At 44.0% G+C, this 24,868-nt stretch overlaps 1 protein-coding gene across 4 annotated transcripts in view; it reads right to left on the bottom strand.

The window, feature by feature from the left end:
• Positions 1-24,868, bottom strand: part of CLYBL (citramalyl-CoA lyase) — a 192,228-nt gene that overhangs the window by 3,481 nt on the left and 163,879 nt on the right. The window contains exons 8-9 of one of the 4 annotated variants that reach the window (XM_082279338.1): positions 21,229-21,328; positions 20,697-21,110 (exon numbers count right to left, since the gene is read on the bottom strand). In XM_082279338.1, coding sequence (XP_082135464.1) covers positions 21,233-21,328 — 96 coding nt within the window. In that variant the 3' untranslated portion in view covers positions 20,697-21,110; positions 21,229-21,232. Of the gene's footprint in view, positions 1-20,696; positions 21,329-24,868 lie in introns of those variants that run through there. The other 3 variants (XM_082279339.1, XM_082279340.1, XM_082279337.1) reach the window with 3 other exon arrangements.

The raw sequence follows: 24,868 nt of genomic DNA, 5'->3' as shown, positions 1-24,868 counted from the left end.
GATTATATCAAAATGGCAGCTTACAACCATGCCTAAATAATAAAGGTGCTTTCTTACAAGTGCAGTGAACCCAGCCTTTTCCTAATGCCAGCACCACATTTGCTTTCCATATTTGCATCTGTGGCTTGTCTGAGCTCCACACGTTGGGGAATTTAAAAACTATCATTCGTATTTTTCCCTTGTTTCTGAATGAACCAAGCTCCTGCAGAAAAATAGCAGGGGGGAATATATTTCTGTTTAGGGATATAGCATTCTAGTCAAGGCATTTGGAGAGTAAAAGTGTAGATGTATAAAGCTGTGAAGATGTAATACATGGGGAAATGATTTCTAAAATACAGAGGTAAAACCAGGATTACACTTTTCCAGAAGCAGTATGTAGACTATGTGGCAATAGGAATTGGCATGGCAAGTGTGAATCTTGGCTACACACATATAGATGCCATAGGGATCCCTCACCAGCCACTTCAGACAAATGATTAAGGCCACAAAATGACAGTGTGCACACATTAAGGTGTGCATACATGCTCACACACAAACACAGACATGTATGTGCACATGCATATCTTTACAAATAACACTGTGTGATTATTCTTTCATTTTCAGAAGATTTAGAAATTTTGAAGCACTGATAATTTACACTTACCTATGGGGTCTCAACCATTGGGGCGGCACCTGCTTTATTTCTTGTTGATGTTGATGTCAATAATTTATTTCAATGACCAGAGGGGACGTGCTATGCGTTAATGATTCCTTACGTGCTCTATACATATTCAGATTTTGACTCCTGAGACTGTGCACATTTAGTTTGCCAAGAGATGCTGCTGCCACTCCAGCAGGTATTATTAACTGAGGCAGCATTAAAGCAGCAAGAGGGACATTGGGAAAATAGCTCTGATAGCTGGGAAGGGCCAGGAATGGATCATAAACTAAACTTCACTAAAGCTGAAATACACTCAGGACATTATCTTTCAATGAAAGATTATTTAAGACTCAAGTCTTTGAGTACAAAGATCATAATGGAATCAATTACATTTCAGAGCCAAAATTGTGTTGCCAGGGTATAAACTCACATTTCTGTCATGGTCCAGTTGCTGCTGGCTAACCATCTCTTCAGCCACCAGCAATGCATTTTTAAAGGACAGTTTGGGAAATGCATGACTTTGGAGGAACCAGGGGTGCCAGGGAGTCAGTCTGGTTCAAGACTGACTCTTTCTTTTTGTAGCACGGGAGGGAGTGCTGGGCCCACGGCACCGTCAGCTCAGAAAAGGTGAGGGAAGCACAGACAGAATTACTAACCACTTCTCCCCCCACGACAAACTTGTTTCCCTTGTAAGAGGTGAGATACTTCTTCAAAGCACAAAGGAGAGGGGATAACTGGCAGGTGGGGCTCTGTTTGAGCATGAAGAGATTTTCTCCCCCTTCCCTGAGGTGTATTTTTTGTGGTTGTGGCTGCCTTTGAAAGGCAGTAATGAGGTAGGAAATCTTCACACTCCTTTTGGCGTTGAAGGGTTTCAGAGCAGGATTGATGCTGGATGGCTGGAAAGAGAAAGTCCAAAACAGGAGAAGTACTTGGGGGTAGTGTAGTTTTTTTTAGTGGTGTACATGCAAATCATTTGATATGTGTGACTACATGGACAGCAAGCAGAGCAGGATCATTTACAAGTTTTCTTAAATGATGGTTCTTGTTGCTGATCATCATTATGCAAACTTGGTTATTCTTTCTTCTGAAAGCCTATCTGCTTTAGGGTCTCTCTGGGATGATGTAAAGTTTTAATTGACAATATGGATTTCTAACTCAGCTAATACTAACAGTGCCCTTAAGACAAATCAACACAGCACTGGCAGGAAGAAATAATTCCCTTAGTGGAAGCTGGAAGGTGGCTTTTTTCCCTCGTGTGAGAGAAATAAAAATCTTCCCCCAAATCTGTTCCAAGAGACACAGTCTGTGAACAGGGCTGAGAGCTGGGACCCATAACCAGCTCTGACAGACTCCCTTGGTGTCAAATCTCCCCAGCCTCCCTTTCAACACCTGTAAAATGGATGGAATGAGAAGGACGTCCTCCCTTCCTGGGGTTCACTGCGCTAGCTGTGTGTGCTGAGCTGCCGGGGGCTGGTCCCGCAGGCATGCCTGGGTACAGCCCTGATCCACGCACTGGCATTTCGTTACCATTTGGTTGGCATAAATATCCCACAACAGCACAGGGCTCCAGACGATAATGGGCAGGCATGTAGCAGTCATCCTTTGTTTTCTTTAAATGATTTCAAGCACCAAATAACATCTCTTTTCCTGGAGCTGCAGGCAAACCATTTGGCCTCCTGGCAGACAGCTTTCCTGGTCCTCGTGAGCCCACTGCTGTTTACTGGGTAGGCTCACGTTGCGTTTTCTGCCCCTTTCTCTCAAAATGTTTCTTTAGGGGAGGGGAGGAGGGGAGGGTGTGCTCTCATTTCTTTTATTTCATTTTTTGAGCCCCAGAGCTGGCAGAAAACAGCTCCCTCAGAAGAAGTGTGGCTGGCATAGAGCAATGGCCGTGGTGGGGATGCTTCCCGGCTGCATGGGCCGTACGCCCGTGATTAAGATTGCTGTCAGAAAGAAAGCGGCACTTTTAGAGGGTTTTTCATAAAGCACCCAGCAGAACCCAGCGTGAAGCAACAAGAGATCTGGGAAATGCCAAAATGGCACTCAGAGTGAATTTTTTTGTCCTTGAAGAGATTTTAAAAAAACTCTTCTATATTGACACACTGTCAAGGAGAGATATTTCTGATTTTTAGGCTGAAACAAAGCACAGCGACTTGAATTATGCCCCTAATAAAGGCAAGCAGGTGAAAAAAGAAAGGAGGAAAGAGATGCTTGCTTGGCTCTTGCCTTCACACATTTGTCTAGTGGTCTGTGACCTGAGCAAGCTGCTACCTCTGCCACACAGCCACCACCGTGGTGGCCTGCAGTGTCATGGGGAAACTGTCCAGGTGCAGCCAAGGCCACCAGCCAGCACTCCTGGACACACAGTACGACCCTCACCAATGGTTAACTCCATCTCTGCTGCAAAAATGCCGAGAACACTGAGTAAGGCCACACCAAGTGTAACAAAAGCCACTCTCCCCATTGCACCAATAAAGTAATTTCCCCCCCTCTTTTCTTCCCTGAGAAAGCCATGTTTGAGGTTGTGGCAGAGAGGACCCAGGCCACACCAGGGACTAGAATTTAAGTGAGCTGAATCCTACATCCACATCTTGTCGTGTTACTTTTGAAGATAATCGCATTGTGTCTGTCCCTCTCTCAGCTCTCCTTTTTTAAGGTCAGGCTTGTTCTTGTTATTTGTACCATGGGTAGAACCAAGAGGGCTCCCAATTCACTGTGGTAGTAGTAGTAGCAGTTGTAGTAAAAATAGTAATTATAATTATATTAAGAGACTGGGCGGTAGCCAAAACAAAATCCCTTTTCACACATTCTTATTTAGATGTGATCCATAAAACTGCATTTTTATGTCAACACATTGGCAATGCTATAACCCGTAGGCTGGAATAGGCAAAGGCATAGCTATATGCATATTTATTTTATATCAGCCCATTTTTACACCAGTGTGTGTATAATTACATGGCACATAAGAATTTATTTTCCTGTGTTCACTGGGATATGCATACATAGCAGTATTCCACTTACACAGCTAATGTTAAATGACTAGTTTGTTATTCTGGGTGGTGCTCAGGTAGCCTAACCTTTTTTGATCAGCTGCAAGCTGGTCTAACTCTTTTATAGCACCAGAAAGGAGCACCAGGCTTGTAACTTCACAGAGGCAAGAAACTGGCCCTTGCCACTTGTAGCTTCAAAAAAAAAAAAAAAAAAAAAAAAAAAAAAAAAAAGACTAATTGCATGAGGTGCTAGCGCTTCCCTCCTCTGATGTGGCATCTCCCATAGCAGCAGATTGTCTCTCTGGCTCATCCAGCCCTGGAGTCAGGTGGCTGTCAAGAACTGACTTTTTCCCCTCTGGTATTTTGGCTCTTGGTCTCTAGGTTGGGGGCTGCAGTTTTCAGCACCTGCTAATAATTTTTTTAACAGATGATAGAAGGGAAAATTTCCAAATGCAGCAGATACAATCTGGTCAAGCATGGACCACAGGGTTCATCTGCCCTAAAGATGAGGGGCTAGTGATGCCCATGGTTTCAGCAATTATGCTGTGTTCCCCGAGGATGATGGTGGATGTAGCACCTTTGCTGCAGGGGGGAAGCACCCTGTGCGTGAGCTCTCCTCTTCCTGCTGTTAACAGTGACTGGCTCCTCCACCAGTACAGGCAGGAGAATCCACATTGCCAAGAACTGTAATTTGCATTATTTCAAACACACTTTCATTTAAAATGCAAAGGAAACATTGAACTAATTCAATATATGCAGGTTCAAATTGCAGCACCACTATGGTAAGAATTCAGATGCTTTGTTCCTTGCAGAGATTATGTCTGAAACAAGTCTTGACATAAAACCCTGCTTCAGTATTTCCAGCAGCTCTCTGTCCCATGACTTCCACCACCCTTTGCTAAGCAAGTCTCTTGCCCCCTTCCCTCTGTTTTTCTTGTGATAGTGTGTGTATTTTAATCCAATATAACTATTTGTTCTCATAGCCTTCCCTGGCCAGCAGGAAGTAATGGGACCTCTGAACAGCTCTTGAGAGGCAAGGGAAATAAATAAAAGACAAGGAAATTGGAAGAATAACAAAGAACAGACCATCCAGGGCAGGTTTCCATTAGGCTCAGGAGGCAAATAACAACAGGCATGGAAGGCTGTACATGAGACAAAATGTCTCATAAGGTTTTCGTCACTTTCTGATGACACTGTCTAGAAATAAATATGCCTTTTTGTCTTTCTCCTGAGTCCTAAGCTGATTCAAGGTGGAAATCAGGAGAAATGTAGAAGGTTGAATGTTTGCAGAGTGCATGTTATAGCTGGGACTTCTTCCACTGCCTTTTCCAGTATGTATGTATATAACTACATATACACATCTCTAACGTCAGCCATGTCTCTGTGCTGGTAACTGGGATGGCAGAGATGCACTGCCTTCCTCCAAGAAGTATTTGTTCATCCTTGTCCCAGCTCACAGGTGATGGGTACACGTGCTTTCCCCCTATCGTGCATTCAGAAGTTACCTTTAAGCTCTCTTTCACAAACTAATTGCTTTCAAACATACCCATCATGGGGTCAGAGTCTGAAGGTGAAATCAGAGAGTCCAGGTGAACGTTATTCCTGTCCTCCTCTGCTTTTTTTTTTTTTTTTTTTTTAACACTTGCAACACTCCTTTTCAGGTTTGGAAATGAAAGTTATTTTCCTGCCAATGTTTTCTGATTCCATGACGCAAACATTTCTCTTTCCAGTGGAGCAGAAGCCAACAGGGCTGCCTCGAGCATGCATTGGTTTTGTGTATCCTGTCAACTCTTTCCCAGACAAAGTGAACAGTCCTGAGATCTGTTCTGCCTCCCCCAACCCACTGGCGTGTCAACCCTCAGTTTTAGTACATCATGCATAAACCTGAGGCAAAGTACTGGCTACTTTTTTTTCTTGTAAATACAATTTTGAGGACATTGCTTGTTTTATCAGAACTGTGAAACCCTTTCCAACTTTTCCCTGTACCTTTTCAAGCTTGGCTATACTAAAAAATGTGATTTAACACCCAAAGCACAGACTGCCACAGGATTGGGTCTGAATGACTCCTCATCTTAGTTGCTCAGGTCCCAGATAAATGGAACATTTGTCCTAATTGCTCATTATATGAATTTTTTGTAAGGACTCTGGCCCTTACAAAACACAGATCAGTGTTGGTGCAGGGTCTGAAACAGTGCAATGGGCTGGGGTATCTTGCTGTCCTTTACAGATGGAGGAGCTGAGCGGGCTGTAGAAGTGCACTAGAAGAGTCAGTGCATACCCTCATCCTTTTCACTGGGAACCCAGCACACACCCCCTTGGAGATAGGATTCCTGGCCTGCTGGCCGTTATTCACCCTGAGCTACAGCGGTTGCTCTTACTTAACAAAAGCATAAAGCATAAGAAGAAAGAGCTTCCAGACAAGGCAGGCTTTTTTTGTCAGCACATCTTAAATATTTCTGTCCATTATTCTTGCTACATTCATATTCTTTCCTGCAAGTACATTTATAAAATCAACAACTATTGTAGTTGTATGTGTTTGTTAATATATAGGGCTATGCACCACTTCTGAATAAAATCCATGGTTGTGGATGAGTATTATCTCAAAAAATATGTGTGTTCCTTTGCCATGGAGAAGTCCCAGTCCATTGGAATTTGGGTAATGAACTGGAGATTAATTCATGTTTTTTGTCATATGTCTGCTTGTGTCTATTAAGGGGCATAATTATGGAATCAGTAGCTCCAGGTCCTAAGGATGTATGTTAGATTGGTTCTCTCTCCTTTTAGCTTTGTTTTCATATTTAGCATTCTGGACAACAACAATTATAATATTGTCCATGTACTGTTCCTTTTTCACACAGTATGAGTACTGCAGCCTCTGCTGAAGAGTTTTTAGCTGTTTCTAAGGATGTAGGAACCCCCCCCCCCCCCTTTGCTTTGCATGAATATCTCTTTAGAACCAAACCTTTAATATGGTATATATTTTCCAAGCATTGAATTGGGTGGTCATGGGTGGATTTTTGCATGCTAAGTAAGAGTAGATGTAACATGAAACAAGATTTCAGCTCATAGAACAGACTGAGTGCCAGGTTTCAAAATCTGTGTTTTGGGGTATATTTTAAGTTTTGCTTTAGTTTTTATGGTATTGCTGTTTACATGCTGTCAACAGATCTGCTTCTGCTATACCTCTGCCCTTATGATACATGTACTGACGACTGCTTAACTCTTGCCAGAACGTGTCTCCCATATTGTGAAAAAATTGCAGCTTGAAGTTGCCACATTTTGCTCCCATTGAAGAATCACTGTTTTATTCATTATGGTGTTGCTATGGTTCTGCCATGATGGACTTTGAGTGTGATTCTGTTACTCTCAGCAAGTACATGAAAAAAATATGGTGTCTTGTCCTCTGATCTGCCACCTATAAATCAAAGAATATGATTTGACATATAACTAGTCAGATAATTGCCAAAGACATATGCCACTTGGGAGAAGCCCAAAATTATTTTGAAAAATAGCTGACAAAACCATGGTCACTCAGGGCAGAATGTGCCCCTGCAATTCCATTCACATAAATCCAGAAATGCCTCCAAAAGCAACAGTTGCTTCATGTCTGCCCTCTTCTTTTGGGGCTATTTTTTTCTATCACTGGATTAGACACCACAACAGAGCAGTGGTTCTGAGAACTGCAGAGGCTTTTTCCATGGCCAGCTGGGGTCTTGGATCTGTGGCATTGAAGGTTTCCATACGCTGGCAGGGCAGGGACAGAGGGGAGTTTGGAGAGCTGCAGCCATTGGATGTAGCATGAAGGCAAAGGCTGGTACTGCTGGTGATTATCTGAGAGCTTTTGTTTTCACAACAAATTTCAGGGAAAGGATGAGGAGTGAAAGGAAGGACAAAGACCAGACAGCCTGAATGTCTCGTCTAGATCTCCAGCAAAGAATATGGGACATGCACCGTGGCAGCTAACTGGAGCCAAGAAGCTCAGAGAAGTCCACCAAGAGGCAAGGGACAGAAATGAATGCAAGCCATCTTACACTGACCTTGAGCTCTGACTGAAGCCGGGTCATTTCTGCAGTCCCTACCCAAGCCAGACTCTCATTGGACTTTGGTTTCTGTATGGACTGCAGATTTTGAGGTCTGACACACCCTGTGGTGGCAGGTTTCTGCAAAAAACTGATGGTGCAAGGCCATTGCTCAGGGCTTTACCAGGAGAGAGCAAGCACAGGGGGAAGGGATGTTTCCAAATGAGAATTTTTTTTTTTTAAATGAGTGATTTGTTGGCTTCAGGCAAATGGCAGAAGGTTTTACTGAAAAGGCTTCTTTATGGGATTGTGGTTTAGCTTGGGGTAGCTTAGAGAAGTCTGTAAACCCCAGGAGCTCAAGGAGTTTGACAGGTTTGACAGGCCTTCCTGCTACTTATGAACAGGAGGCTGGAGCAAGTGTTCTTGAGATCACCCCCCTGTTTTCCATCAAAGCATGCTAGCAAGCCAGAGGAAGAGAGAAATTTTTTTCTTCCCCCATTTTATTTTCTTATAGAAAGACAATCTTAGAAATGTATTTTCTGGATCTTTAAAACTTTGCATTTTTTTGGCTCCTCTCAGTAAAAAATTCCCGTTCACCTTTCTAGGCTTTGGATAGACCCTTCCGTGGAGCCTTGAGCACCTTAAAATCATTACAGCAATAATCATTAGCAACACACCAAAAACTGGAGTACATCACCTTTAAAGAACGTGCCAGCTCTAAAGAGCCACACTCTCACCTGGACCCCATAGCTGTTAAGCTTTTTGTGTCCACTTAACTGTACCATGCTTCACACACTGCCTTGTCCCAAAGTGAGAAAATAACGAAAGTAGTGACAATTATAAAAATGATGGATGAAAGTAACTGAAACAATGAAAATGACTGTAGAGCTCTATGCGTGTCCGTGCAGTGATAGTAAGGGCTGCAGGTCCTGGTGCTGACAGGGAGAAGAGCCCTCTTTACTCTCCCTGGGTCAACCTATGCCTCCACACCACCCCTGATCTTACTCAGTAAAGAGAATGAGTGCTTCTAATTAACATCAAATACTTGCCACGTTTGCAAAGCAAAGGGCTTGGATTTCTGCTGTAACAGCAGTAGCTGCTGCTGCAATACTTAAGCCATCACTGGTCAGAGAGCAGTTGCAATGTTTGAGCTGGGGGTCACTGCCCTGCAAAAGGAAAGTCTGGAAAGAATCAGTAATTCATGAAAAATGTACACATAAGGAGGAATTTCCTATTTCTTTGAATGATAGCAATTTAATTTAAAAAGAAATCCAGTGACATCTTCCTATGAAATAAATGCCTTTTTGTAAATCTCTGTGGTGAAAATGTGCTTAGCTGAAAATCAGCTGAATTCTTCTTACTCTACTTTCTAAACATGCCTCAGTTCCTAACCCAGCTCTAAGCTTGGGAAACTGAAATGAGCTCTGATAACATGAACAGAATGCTTAGGGCAGAACAAACCCAAGAGATTAAGTCAAATTTGCCAGCCGAAGAAAGCTTCTAAGCTTTATCAAACATACAAGCTGGAGGAAACTCTGAAGCCAGCATGTGAAATCTTCCAGCCACGAGGAGCTCCTCAGACCTGGGGAACTCTCCTACCTCCTGAGGAGAAGGAGCAGCTTAGCTCCAGAGGCCAGCCTGTTATTCCATACCCTTATCCCTGGCAATATCTGACCAGCCCACCTTATCCAGCTGCCCAGCTGGGAGGCTCATGGGCAAGCCACTTTATTCAGCACCAGCTCAAAAAGTAGAAATTATAATCCCATAGGCAAAGCACCAGAGAAGGCTAGCTGGACTGAAGAAAAGCAAGCCCCTCAGTGTAAACCCTCTAGCTCTATTCTACTTTCTTATTTTTATTTATTTGTTTTTTAATTTTAAAAATTATTCTTATTAAGGTCTTTTAATACAAATTATGTATTTCAGCCCTTTAATTCTCATACAAAGCTGGTTTCTGCTTTTCTGTGCTCACTGTGGTGGACTATGTCCTACCATTCTCAAGTATTTTCACGGAACAAATATTTCGTCCCCCTCCTGGATAGAGAGTCATGAAACCTTGGGCTTTCTTTCATGTCATCTTGACACTTACCTGCTTTCTTCAATTAGAGCAAAGACTGCAAGCCCCAAACTACTTTGCTAGAACTGTGCAAACACAGTAAGAGGTGATCTGTATGCCAGAATGCATCATCTAAATCTATCAGACAAAGGAAACACTAATGTTCCACCTGCGTAAAGCGGAACTGACGTATACTGAAATTTCAGAGAAATTTCCACATAGGAAATGTATGCTAGAAGAAAAAATTCCGTTTGGTCCAACCTAGTATTTTATCACCTTGTGGTTCTCTCTCTGACTAGCTTTTCTCTCTGGAATTAAATGTTACCTCCCAGGTTTGCTCTTTGCAGGTTCAAATGAACCCAGGGGGCTGGAGGAGTTATCACCACAGTTCACAGATTTCTCGTGGTGAATATGGACCTGATGATGCTCTGAGCTGCATCTAGCTGCATAATCATGCACATCACATCCTACAAATGAAAACCAGAGCATCCTTCACATACCTCTGTCATTAAACAGTTGGTTACAACCATATGAAACTCTTCAGGAGCTGTGGGAATTTCCCTGTGGCTCCCAGTCTGGGATTCGGGGTGCACCTCCCCCTTTAGTCCTTCCTCACAAAGCATCCCTGCGCTGGTGACTGCCCTTTGCTTGACTAAGGGATGTCCAACACAGCTTTTCAATTTGAACTCAGCTTCCACTCCACAACTCATTTTTATTTTACTGGGATACCGGTGAAGCTGTAGCTCAGTAACTGATGTTAAGAGGAACTTTTAACACCTCAACAGCAAATGGAGGAGAATGTTTCCCATTAGTGGCTGAGGAAGTAGTGCTCCTGTAACTTCAGCCTTGAAAGTTAATGAAGCTCAGATTGTGGCCGTGGCCTTTGATGTAGAGATGCCTGAGGTCAGTGTAGCTTTCAGAGGTGCCAGTGCTATGCTGTGTCACTGCGTTTGTCTGGGCGAGGGCCCAATAACTCTAATCCTGTAATCATGTTTCTGTAAGCAACAGTATTTATAGTGCAGATAGTGGGGGATAGCTGCAGTGGTAATTAAATCAGGGATATGTTGCAGAGGAGAAGCTAATCCAACCCTGTAATATTTCCAGTAGAGGAAGTTACAGCCAACTACGTTAGTAAATAAGTAGCAAAATACTGGAACTGGTGTAGGGATTAAAATGCCATGTTTGGCCATCTAATCCATCTCCCTGCCAGGACCCTCATTCTGCCAGGGGAGTGATGTTAACATGCTGGCAAAAGTCAGGAAATACAAAGCTGTGCCTTGATACTGCATCCTTGGCTCCCACTAATACATGGGGAGGGGGGCTAAAAGCACCCACCGATGAGTTTGGCACAGCTAGCTTTGAATTTAATTCCTTCTCTTCAGCTGTTTCACAACCTCAGGCCACATACTATGTATTTTATGTCTTCTAATGTAGGCTGTTGTCTCCCAAGTGCATGTGAATTGTTGGAAAAACACAATGGTGTATTCCATTCTAGTGGGGGGAAAAACACATATTTGAGTAAATATGGTTTATCCAGATGAGGAGAGCCTCCAACAATCTATTCTGCTGTACTAACGCGTAAGTGTATAGACATTTTTGTTATTTTATTTTGCACAATCCTCTCGACTCCATTATAGATAAATCTCTTCTTATGTATTATTTTGTTAAATCAGAGGTCTTTTATACCCTCACTCTGTTAAAGAGGAGAAAAAAATGGAAGTACTTGGTATACCCCTTTTTGATGTGGATATCTCTAACTGTGGTGGGGATTCTGTGTGAAAAATTGGTCATCAAGAATCCACTCTATATATCAAAGAATAAAGAAAAGTGATGGTTTAAAGAAAATCTAATGTCAGACTGCAGACTTCAGTTGCATTACTCATAAATGCACACATGCATATACACAAATAATATATCGTATGTATGGATATATGTACAGAAATACACATTCGCAGATGTATTTCTTTTAGCTCAGTGCCTGAAAGTCCATTTGTGGGCATCCTGATTCTTGATATATTATTTGTAAACAGAAGACCAGGGGACTGGAGTATTTCCTTGACTTCAATGGATGATGAGGCCTCAAGCTGTGCACTCAGATTGGGACCTCTAAGTATCCTGCTGCTACCTAACAGCTTGCTGAAAAATGACATAATTTGTGACATCAGCAATATGCTGCTTTAATAGGGGTTTATAAAATGGTTTCCACCCTTGTATGTCAGGACAAAAACATCTATGGTTACTAAATCTGAGGTGGCTCCCTCCTGTATTCCTCACACACCTTGCATCCTTTGTACTTTTTCGGCATATGTGGCTATAAAGTCCCAGTATGGGAAGAGTGATAGGAAACCATTCAGCAACATCTGTGCGAGAACTCCCACCCCACCAGTGTCAGGGGAAGATGTCACTCTTCAGAAGAGCAGTGGCTGCCAGCGGGAGGCTCAGCAATGCAGATTTTAATGCAGAGATTTAATTTCAAATACAATTCACAGTTTGTATGCAGTTGAAAAATGTTTATTACCACCTGGATGTCCAGGACATTGTTTTGGATGAAATAAATTTCAGTTTGGACAATTGCTGATTTTAAAGCATTTCAGAGCTCTGTAAACAAGACACTTTATATAATTCTAATGGTAACAGTGAAGAATACACCAATTTTAAAATCAGCCAAAATAATGCCAAAAAAATAACTGACAACCTTGGATAACAGGACATTAGTCTGAAATTGATTCAAGTAGGAGGGTTGTAATGACTTTTGCAAATGTTCCATTCTATAATACAGTAAGAAAAGAATGATTTGCCTCTGGGGTAAATTTGTTTTAAAACAAGATGCAAACAAAAACTCCTCATGTTTTAAAGGACATAAACATTGTCAGAACCTGACTGGGAGTAGGAGGAGAGTGCTTTAACTTGAAAGATTTGGTGCTCTGGAGTCACTGCTGTGTTACTGATACATGAAATGAGATCAGTACCTGTCAGAAAACCCACCCTGGGAGTCACAAGTGCCCAGTCACACCTTCAGCATCTACTCAGATTTCTGGTTGGAGGGAGGCTTGACACACTCATGGGAGAGGGGCCTTCACATGACTCCTTATAAATGAAAAGGGAAGATACCTCAGAAGATAGATGATCTCTGCAAGGGAGTTTGTGGTGGATGAGGCAGGGTTCCTGCCTCTTCAGAAGACCACAATCTGGGTTTTCCGGCCCACCACCACCTTGCCCTGAAGCAAAGGTGCACTGAGTTAAGAAGAACATGAAGAATCAGGGAGGGACCTTGCAAAAATACAGACTTCTTTATCTCTCTAAGTAGTAGTGTTGTAGGTCTTCCTTGTGGAAGGAAGGAATTCGGAAGGAATTCGGAAGGAAGGAAGGAAGGAATTCGGAAGGAAGGAATTCGGAAGGAAGGAAGGAAGGAAGGAAGGAATTCGGAAGGAAGGAAGGAATTCGGAAGGAAGGAAGGAATTCGGAAGGAAGGAAGGAAGGAAGGAAGGAAGGAAGGAAGGAAGGAAGGAAGGAAGGAAGGAAGGAAGGAAGGAAGGAAGGAAGGAAGGAAGGAAGGAAGGAAGGAAGGAAGGAAGGAAGGAAGGAAGGAAGGAAGGAAGGAAGGAAGGAAGGAAGGGAAAAAAGAAAAAAGAAAAAAGAAAAAAGAAAAAAAGAAAAAAGAAAAAAGAAAAAAGAAAAAAAGAAAAAAGAAAAGAAAGAAAATTTTCAAAGGGAGAAGCTGTTTATTAGTGTAGATATTTAGGCAGCAAACTAAGGTGCAAGCACAGCTTGAAAAAATATAGGGGTAAGAGAGTAAATTTCCTATTCTTCCCTTGTTCATTTTTTAAGATTCCTCTTTCTCCTCTTTTTTTATTTCCATCTCTGTACATTTTATTGCATCAAAAATTTGCAATAATATAAAAAATTCCTAGGTAAGACCTGAGGTAGACACCTAGTCTACCCCTGCATGAAGGCCCCGTGGCAAATGCTTTCCCTACTTGCCTTTTCTAGAGAAACCTCATCCCTTTCCTTTAGCAACTCATCTCAACTGGTCTTCAATTAAATTCTTTCTTGTTTTACAAATAGTGAAGGTGCTCATGGATACTGAGAACAAGGGATGACTCCAGTGCAGGGTATGAGAGAATAGGCATGCATCTGTCCTCTCCATCCCCATTCCTCAGCTCTTTCTCAGCCACTCTCTACCAGTAATTGTCCCACCTCTTCAGCCACATCTCTGTTAACACTTACTTTGCAAGTTGTGTTACATGCTCATCTACTTGTAGTTGGTTCTTTGTTCAGGCTGCTTACTGGATGCACCAGAGGAGAAAAAGCGTAAGGGCTTCCACAGAGCAGCTCCAGAGAAAAATCACCTCAGATGAGCTTCTGCCATGGGAAAAGATCGTTTGCCAGATATTCCAAGGCTGAAAGGGAGGCAAGCATGGAAGGGGAGATGTAAAGGCAGAACTCTGGGTTCTACCAGCTTCTCTTCAAATGCCATCAGGAGCATCAATAATGCAAAGAGGAAGCCACTGAGCTCACAATGCAGTTGGGCTTCAGCCCTGCGTTTGCTTCTGTGGTAACAGACATGAAATATGATGTAGAAGCAGAAAACAATTTCTGCTTTTACCCATAACACTGAGTTATAACTAACCTTAGCTCTCTGCTGATTTCTGCCCTGGTTTTATGCACATTGACTGTATCCGGAGGGAAAGCCATGGCTTCTATTTTCATACTTGGTTCTCACATGAAATAATGGGGGAAGAGGAGGAGGGGGGAAGATGCAGCTGCAAAAACAGTCAGTGAAACATAAAAATCCCAACTGTTTTGTTGTAGTTCTTGGTGCCCTTCAACTTCTGGGCACAGACAAGACCTCCCCCTGCTCAGGTTCAATATGCAGGGGAGCCTTGAGGCTCAGAACTCTCTTCCTACTTTTCCTAAGCCTTGCTGTCAATTGTGCTTTTGTTCATGGAAAAAAAATTAGCCCAATGCATGCTAATTTATAGCCAGGGAAGCAATTTAAAAAAAGTTTATTATCCTTTCCCCCCTGCCTCTCAAATGGAGTGTTACAGCAGCAGGGTTTTTTGGTAAACTTGACACAAACTGATGTCAGTGATAGGGAAGCAAGGCCAGGAACCAAGCACAGATCTTTACATCCTCCCTCCACGTAAAATGGGAAGCCTTCCAGTTTTCTCTGTCTGCCTATATTCAGGAACATACATGCCTTAGGAAAACCTAGGCACAAAGACACACTTATTTCCTTAGGCTTTGTCAGTAAATGTGGTCTGTACACATCGCCCTCACATACCCACTTTAACAAATGCTTATTAAACATTAGAGAAAGAATTGCTTAATATAGCCACAATGTAGAGACATATTTATTTACCTTTTATTACTGAACTTACTGTGTGCCTTTTTCTGTAAATTAGGCATATTCTTAATATTCAACAAAATGTTAGACACCAGCTAGTCCATATGGTGAAGTCAGTTAACCCAGCATGCCTCTGGATTTTGTAACTCCTTGCAAAACCTTAGAATTGCACCAATAGAGGTTTTGCCTTTAGCACAGGACTGGCCTTTTCCTTCAGGAGGAACTGTTTTTTTCAAAACTGATTGTAAAGAAGGCAACAGATGTCTCTACCTACTACATATTTTAAATGGTCTCTGAGCAGAGTCATGATGTGGAGTTGAAAGTGCCTGAATGCTTTCAAATGAGCAGGCAGCTTTCACAAGTACCCCAAAAGTCACATGGGGCAGGCAGGGATGGGCACCCTCTGCAGGGTGAGCTCCTTCTGAGGCACCTCGTGGGCAGAGACCACGGCTCTTTCCAGCACTCCCGCCAAGTACCACAGACCTGGGGGAACTTCTTCCAGTAGTTTAAACTAAAACACAAACTCTTTGCTGATGACACAAGTGCTGATGATTGAAGAGGGTGAAAGTGACTTTTTCCCCTGGCCTGTACTCCTGCACAGTAATACCAGTGATGTAACCAGACAGCTCTTGCACGTCCACTGCCACTGGTTTCCCCCTCATCTTGCAAGTATTTAATTCTGTATTGTACAAGCAGAGGCCTCTCAGTGACAAATCTGGAGGCAGGGCTGTCAGTGATGGTCAGATTTGCAGCGACACATGCACTACTGACTGTATCTGAGCTGCAATTTTAGACAGAGCAGGACATGGAGAGGTAGCATGAAGCATTTCCAGTGGCATCCCATAGAGTAACAGACCTGCACAAACACTACTAATACATTAGGGACTACTGCAAAAACAAGCCAGGAAGGAAGTCAGGTATCTGTAAGCCTAGACTAGGTCTTCAAAGCAGTGTGAATGTCTGCCATAAAGTCTAGGCTATTGCAGGCATGTCTCACACAGAGACAAGGCTTTTACCTTCAACAAGCTTCAGTTCAGAAAATTCTTAACTGGTGTTTGTGCTTGATAGCACAGCTTTGATGACATTAGCAGCACTAGAAGAAGTAGGAATAAAATTCTAAACATAAGATCCAAAGCTACATGGAGTCACACTTTAAATTACAGAGGCCCAAGAAGGTAGCATAGGCATTTATCACTCCTCATTCTCATCAGGATGATCAGCTTCAAATGATGCCAGCAGGCAGTGGGCACCTACAACAGCTTTAGAAACAGGGCCTCCTGCACGTCTGAAGACATCATTCTGAGCATCACCTTACGGTATTGCCTTTGATATCAGATATTGGGAGCTTCAGAATTAATTGGGGAAGCAATCACCCTAAACATAGCAAGGCTGTCTGATCTCTCCCCTGCTTGCAGTGTGGGTGTATGCAGGACATTTCCACTGTGCAGCCCATTCCCAGCACCCCAATGCGAGGAGGAAAGCCCCCACTCTGTTCCCACTGAGGGACACCCAGTGCTGGGAGGCAAAGGGAAGTTGAGGAGCACCAAAAGGACAAGGCCAAGTGGGGACTGTGACAGGGAGGGAAGGTGTGATGGAAATGGAGAGCACTAATTTCTGTGCTGTCCCTTTCAGTCACCGTTGGTACCAGGCTGGAGTGTGTGTGTGTGTGTGTGTGTGTGTGTGTGTGTGTGTGTACCACTTTGCGGGTGGCCTTTCCATGGGCACCCTGGTCCCGACTGAAGGGATTCTGTGGGCCTGAGGGTGGCTGGAGGAGACCGTTTTCGTGGCAGAATAATGAATGTGATTAAATCACCTCTTCCTCCATCTGACTTCCTTCCCGTTTCCCTTCCCCCCTTCCCTTTCTCCCTGGTGTCCAGGGCTATTGGCAGCAGCCCAGGAAGGCATGGGACTGTCCCGATCCCTGCGAGACCAGGGGCTGCGTTCCATCCATCCATCCATCCATCCATCCATCCATCCATCCATCCATCCATCCATCCAATCCCACGCCCGGTCTCAGGGCTGCAGCCCGGCAGTCCCGCGGCAGTGCGGAACGCTGCGGGGGCTTCCTCCTGCCGCCCGGGCACTGCTGGCAGCTTCTCACCTCCGGGTGGGGAGGACACCCCTCCCATCCGCAGGGCACCTCGTGCAAATGCCAGCACCCCAAAGCCACCCGAAGTGTTCCCCCCGCCCCGCCGGGTGCTGCTCCCCGGGGCTCCCCTCCGCGGGGTGCGCGGCTGCCTAGCAGCAGCAATGGGGACAAATAGAAAATAATATACTTGCCCGCACGATCTTATATTCCCTTCTTCCCACTTTTTAATAATTATAATAGTTGTTATAAACTAGCCCTGCCTCGGGACTTTGCCATGCTCTGAACCTGAGTGAGGTGAAAGTGGGAGAAGAGGGTTGAAGGGATGGAATGGATGAAACGCAGTCAAAGCTAGTTTCCCCCCCGACCCCCCTTCCTCTTTCAATTCAAAATCAGAAATTACTGCCCGAGGAGCAGATACTCCGTTTTATTTGCTCGTAAAAAAAAAAAAAAAAGTTTTCAAAGCCTAATTTCCACCAGATACATTGATTTTCCGTAAACAGAATTAAAACAATACGCGCGAGTAGGTGCCATTAAAGTCAAGCCATTTCTGGCTGTTAATCACGGGAAAGAAGGATTAGAAAAGTCAGCAAAGGAGCACTGAGCTCGAAACGCAAAAATCCAGAGTTTAGGAAGAGTAAACTCAGAGGGGGCTGAAGCAGCTCAAGAAACACGGAGCAACCCTTAATAAGAGTTAAAATTCAGTGTCAGGTTACTTCTCGATATTGCAAGGAATACGCCGTTCCTGTAAGGGATTTGTGCTTGTGAAATGCATCCCTTGCTAAAATACCGTTTGATGTTTCTGTCGAAGAGAAAACCAAAACAATCTTTTTTTCCTTTTAAGTCCCGATTTCAAAACAAAAACCAAACAAAAAAACCACCCCGGAAAAATCCCTCTAAATTTCCAACCTCAGCTTTGAGCAGCTGTCCTGGCCATATTTGCTTCGACCCTCACAGGCGCAGTACCCCTGTGTTCCCGGGGTCTCCCTGCCCTCCCTTCCGCCTTTTCTGCTGCTTGGATGGTCTGCAATGCCCGGCTAAATAATTGCTAGAATTTGAAAAAAAAAAAAAAAAAAAGGGAAAAAAAAAAAAAAGCCGGGAAAATGCGCACCAGCATTCAGGTGCTAACCTACTTATTTGAAAGTAATTTATTTTCCATTTTGCCCGATTTCTCCCTTTAAAACAGAACGCTGAAAGAAAGAATAAGTGCTTTAACATTTCAGTGTTGTGCTCTGGTAATTACTTTTTCACTTTTCCCCTAAGTTCCAATGTGAAAACCTCACAGGGGGGTCTTTGCTGTAGCAGGGCTACAGTTCCCAATCCCAAGCGCAAGATCTGCAATTACAAACCCATTCGGTGCCCTTCCCTATCATTAATATGCACAAAATCCTGCTGCTAATCTTATAATCTGTTTTGTTTCACCAATTGCTTGCCTAGCACCAGGCGGGAAAGAAAAAGAGAGAAAGAAAAAGAAAGAAAGAGGAGAAGAATAAAGCCGGAAAATCACAGAAAGCTTCGGAAAGTAAACGGAAAAGCCAAATAAATCGGATTTTATTTCTGATAAAGCAAAAATCGTTAAGGCTGTTAAAAGGAAGCAGGATTTTCCGCTGGAGGCGCGGGTGTCAGGGAAATTTAAGGAAAAATCTGAATATATCTAGCATTTTATTAGCATATTCGATTTCTCCACGTACGGGTCACGAAGTTCCTTAAGCAGTCAGCTGCAGAGGAGGGAGGGTGCGTGTAAACACCTCAGGAGAGTGGACTAATATCCTCCAGTTTGACGAGGAAGAGGAGGCGCCGAGCGCGGGCGAGCTGTGGGTGCGGGTTCGGGGGCGCTCCCGCCGCCCCCGCGCTGCCCTCCGCAGCCGCGCAGCTCCCGCGGGCTTGTCACGCCTGGTCATTAAGACTTCAGTAAAACAATGAAGACATTAGTTTTTGAAATCGTCCCCATCTTACTCCTCCCTCCCCCCGCTCCCTCTTCCTGAGCGGCAGTAAGGGAATAAAACCATCTACACCACACGCGTCCTATTGAGATTAATGAAAAAATTATGCCAAAAAAGAAAAAAACCCAACCCACAACAAAAAACCAACCCCAAACAACCCTTATCTCATATATCTTATCCTCCGTGCCCTGCGCCAGGCCTCGCCGCCGCCTTGCCGTGCACCTGATGATTTATTAACGCAATCTGCGGGGAGAATGACACGCGTGCCCGGCTACGGCTCGTCCCAGCTCATCTCCTAAGTAATTGTTTCTCATTAGTTCTGATAATGTTTTAATAGTGCCGCCCATAATTTAGTCAGCCTGGAATTAATAACGGAGGGTGTCCTGAAACGCACGGGGGTGAGGGGGAGCTGCCATATAAGCAGGTAGTCTTTAATTAATCAGATTAGCCCGGAGGTCCCCGCGCTGTAAGGGATCCCCCGGCGCAGCGCCTCGGACTGGACCCGGGTGGCGGACGGGGAGAGAGGGGGGTCGGCCCTCGCTGCTCATCCCCAAACTCCGCGGAGGGGCCGTGTGGGGGGGGGGCTCTGCCGCCGGCGCCCGCCCGCCCCGCGCCCTCAGGGCCGCCCCGGCGGAGGAGGGCGGAGGAGGGCGGCCCTCCCGCTCCCCGGGCCGGGCCCCGCCGTGTCCCCGCCGTCCCCGGGGGGCCGCCCCCCGCCCCGCTCCTTCGCCACTCCCGGGCCGGGCCCCGCCGTGTCCCCGCCGTCCCGGGGGAGCCGCGGAGAGGCGCTCCCGCCGCCCCCGCGCTCCCTTTCCTCGCTGCGGCCACGCGGGCCGGTTGGTGGGGTTCTTCCTCCCCCCTTTCCCTCTCCGCTTAATTAAACCAAAAATAACCCGAAATCAGTGAAATCGCTGCTCGGAGACGGAGGGGAAACACGCTAGGCGAGGAACGGGAGGAATAAAGCACTGTGGCTTCATACGTGAAATGGCCATGGAGGCGGTGAGAAACGAAACTAAAAACAACTGTTTTCTATTTACAATTTTAAATAAACAGAACAGCCTTCCCTGCGGTGTTTGTCTAAGTGCAGCAGCATAGCTGCTGTGTAGGTCATGAAAAGGTTGGTGCATAGTTTAAAACTTCCCATTCTGTTAATTTCTTAAAGAACAGTCGTTCATAGTCTGAGCACAAAAGCTCATGATTTAATGAGGAACAGAAACAAAATCTCTGATTGTTGGTGTTTCAAACTTCATTGGAGTCCTCTGGCAACCACAAGTTGATCCTCTGCAGCTTCAATACCCTTTAGCCCTCCATATAAGAGTACATGCTGAATAGAGGACAATGCCTGGTTGTTATGTTTATTTACCCTTACTACAAGCTGGGTTAACCTCTTCAAAACAGCTTTACTAAGCCCGTTAACCACACAGCCCACATGATCTGTAGCCGTATCCCTAATGTGATGTAAATCTGACTCGAGACCATATGCACAAGTTCTGCTGCATTGTGTCTCCAAAAACTACAAGTTTATTGCCATCCAACCCTTCCCGGGCTGGACGCTTCCAGGAGGAAACTCTCTGAATAGCGACTGCTTAAAAAAAAAGAGAAGAAAGTCAAGAGTCCTGCATTGTTGGTGCATTATTTTTAATGGCTGTTGCACATTTACAGAAGGGTGATGTGTGGGGAAAGCAAAGCTCACACGGTAAAGATTTTCATCACAGTTATTTCAACTGGTGCATCATTATTTGAGGCTTTTTCCTTTCTGCCAGGAGTTCTGTATCAGAGTGGGAAGAAGCACAGATAGAAACAACTGAATCAGTTTTCTTCTGCTGTTTTAACAGAACTCAGGCTTATGTTTTGCCCTTCTCCTTCAGTGAAGTCATAATCCCACGTTTGTAGTAATTACTGTGATGTCACAGAGTTGGTGATGTAACTTCATTGTGGGCTATGAGTAGATCATGGGCCATGCAGGAGTGAGCAGTGGTTTGAGTTGGGAATAGTTTTAGTAATTAGCAATTCTGGTAAGCAAACTATAACAGATCTGCAAAATGGAAATGAATTTCTGTTTAAGCTTGACATCTTTAATTTCACCTCCCCCCATGTATTATAGTCATCTTTTAAAACAGCTACTGGGGCCCCATGGAGAGAGCTTCATTTACCAGCTCATTTTTTCTTGATGGCTGTGGCAAGCGTAACAATGTTCTGTGCCTGCTTCAGTAATGGCATGTCGATCATGCTCCCGCGGAAAGTAAACGCTCCCTGGAAAAGAGAGAATATGAACTTTCTGAGACACCTTTGGAAATTGTAGCTGGCATGTCTTGTTCTTTAAAAACGCATCTGTTTGCCAAGAAACATCATCTCCCACAGGAATCCTGAAGAAGTTTTAGAAGACAAACTAATCAAGACAGGGAAAATGCATTTTAAGAAATGTGGAGGGCAACAAGCTCTCCAAAGAGGAGGCAAAAAGAGAGAGAAAAGAGAAGCCTAGGGTGCAGCTGGCCTGTTTCAGCCTCTGTAGCTGGCAAGCACTGAGGACCAAGAGCAGTGAGGCCGTGCGTGCCAGCTGGGGAGAGCGGCTGGCAGACACCACACCTTGGGGCACCTCTGCTCCCCACCTCCAGCATAACCATCCAGCATCCATCCAGGGCTGTGCCACAGGGCCAGTGGGAAACTGCCTGCAGACAGAGGGCAAAGCCAGAAGTTAACTGTGTCAGTAAACAGTAATGGGTGTTTGTGGGGGTGAAGCTTTCTTGACTCAGGGTTTGCTGAGGTTGTGCTGCTACTGCACCCTTCCATTAGGTCTCCAGTGCTAAAGATAGGCCGGGCCTGTGCCGAGAGCCAGGGATTGGGATGAAAGCTGGAATAACCAAGTGGATGGCACAATAATAGTGCCCAAATCTCCTCTGGAGCCGAGATAAAGCCCACCTGAGCACCACATACAGAGAATTACCCCAAGTGGATGCAGAACTACTCTGTGTGCCTCAGTGGCAGCAACCTGAGAGTTAGGATAGGTTTCAAAGGTCACTTTGTATTTCTTAGGATTTTTTGTTGGTACCATGGTGACAAGTTTAAAACAATTAACTATGAATCATAGTTAAGTCTTAAACAGAGGACATATGTTTTAAATAGTGCCAAACCTGACTTGTGCCCTGTAATCCCCATGTGTTGCTGAGGTAGGATTTGGAAGATAAAACAGTGCACTAAGACATGCTGAAGTTCAATAGACAAAAAAAAAAAAAAAAAATCTTATTTGCAATTCTAACAGTAGTTTGACACATTAAAAAAACCCCAAACAACAAACCCAAAAATCCAAGTACAAAGCTGCAATCCCTTCCCTGAAGAACTCAGAACTGAGGGCCTGGCCCCAGCATTGCGTAGGGCATCTCTGTGAAGCACTGCTCTCTCTTTTAATGTCCTGCTACAATAGATACGGGATCACAGCCTGGCCTTGGGTTTGACAGTGAGCAAGGCTAACCTAGAGCAAGGTACGGATGACAGCAGCACTTGTGTCTGTGCATGAGCAGTGAGAAATGCAGAAGAGAACAAATCTTCTGGTTTTCATCTGGGGCTCGATAATTATTAAATAGAGGGCTCCGGTAAGTAAAGTGAAAATACAACCCATTTACAGAAATGTTTAGGAAATGCATTGCTCCAGTGGCATATATAGCTAAACTGAAGCAGTATTAATTAAATACTAAATCATGTTGTGGAATAGTTAAGACAAAAATCCACTTTAAACAGTCATCTAATACAAACCAATATTCTTGCATGTAAGAGCAGGCTGTATTAAAGCCATTGAAAACATAATAGTAAAAACTATTCTTTCACTCAAAGTAGATTTTCCTACTATAGTTTGCAGTATTTCAGGTAGGTTTGGAGATAATTGGACTGACAGGTACTCAAGGGTTGGTGCTTCAAATAGAATTTTTTTGTTTACTGAGCAAACTGTTAACCCTAGCTTATCCCAACAACATCAACATCAATATTGTTATTATTATTACTATTCATAATATACCACTTTTAATTATAGCTACATATCAGTAAGTTTCAGTTATTCTTTTAAAACTTTAAGGAAAATGCAGCCTCAAACTACTCAATTTATTAACTGCTGTGAAAAAAATTGGGAACTAAGTAAACATTTTATGTCATAGGACTTATTTGGAACAATTTAGGGCTGTGCAGTGATCTCAAACTGCAAGGTACATTTTTTTAAATTGTAAGAAAAACATATTTTAATTGTCCTTTTTTTTCTACAGGGGTTCAGTAATGCCCATTCAGTAACAGCTGATTCAGTAACAAAATAAAGAGTCAAGCTAATTCAGTAACAGCTATTGCTTACAGGAGAAATTTGCATGTGGGATGACAGTCATAAGCAGAAATACACTGAAGTCTCAAATCATCCTTCCTAGTTCTGTGAAAGGCTGACTTAGGTCATCCTAAGTACCTGCAGTAGTTTACAGAAAGAGATGGGTGCCTAACAATGTCACTTCTGATATCTGGTGGTCCAAGTCATGGCTGGAAGGGTCTTATCCCTTCCATTGACTGGATACAGGATGATCTAAAGTCAGATGCCCCTGCAGGTACCTAAGTTGCACCATGATGAATCTGGGTCAGAATGTCGTTTTTATAAAGCAAGAGTTAATTAAACAGCATGCTTGTCCTCTCTTCATTAAAATAATATGTTTAGAAAGGGAAACAGGGTAATGGTGTGTATATAGACACACAAACAGTGAACCACATGAGAAATGTTGCATGTTTCTTGCTTGTCAGTGTGCAGCTGTACTTCGGGTTGCTAGGAATTTGAATTCGTGAAGGAAAAAAATGCCTTTTTTTCTTTCCTAACAGCAAAGGGTAACATGAAGTTGGCTTCTCTGCCTGTTCACTCTGAGGCTTATTTTCCCCCTGCTAATTTGCAGTGTTGAGCTAAAGTCCAGAAAAAGAAACCAATTTTAATGCCATTGAATGTACCCTATTCACTGACTCTCTTTCCACCCACAGGTTTCAACAGATAGGAAATACCAGTAATTACAGCTTTGTCCCCATGCTCTCTTTTCCAATTCTGCTAGACAAAATTTGCCTCTAGCATTCTTTTGATTTTCTCTCACATGAATATAAAGAAAACAAGACTTTCTATAAACACCATTTGCTTTGATAGCATTAATCTGGGGATTAATTTAGTCATAGATCTAAATTTTCTTTTTGGCTAATTTTCTCAACAATCTCACACTTCCAGCCTGTACTTAGATTTCCAATAATTCAACTATGGGACTAAGGGCCTGCTCTTAAGGAAGCTTGCAGCATGAACAGGAGCAACAGCAGGTGGGTAATGCAAGGCTGGGATTTGCATCCACTGCATTCGGTGGCTGTGGTTCTTGCTCACCACGTAACCATTTAAATCATTCAGAGGGAGCCTTTTCAGAACTCTGTAAAGGGACCCTGCCATCAGACTAATCAAATGTGTCAGACCAGCCTTGGGAAGAGACAGGTCCTCCAGGTAAAGGCTGATGGAGAAGCTGGGAGAAGGAACATCCAGGAGGCAGAGCCACAGATGATGGGAACAGCCTCCAGGTGACAATACGTGGATGCAAGTAACTTGGTGACACTGTTGGGGCAGCCCCAGGCAGCACAGCATCCAGCTGCAGACATCCTTGGCTTCTGCTGCTGCAGGCAGGAGTCAGCTGCAACCTGCAGGGAAAGCTGTCAGCTGCAGCCTGCAGGGAAAGCTGGCTCCTTCGAAAGGAGCTCGCCCCAAACAGAGGTGGTGTAAAAGCGTCGGCAGAGGCAAAGGATGAGAGACGG

Source organism: Coloeus monedula (genome assembly GCF_965178545.1).
Source record: "Coloeus monedula genome assembly, chromosome: 3".
In the NCBI taxonomy this organism is placed as follows: Eukaryota; Metazoa; Chordata; class Aves; order Passeriformes; family Corvidae; genus Coloeus; species Coloeus monedula.
This window is presented reverse-complemented; position numbering and strand designations above follow the sequence as displayed.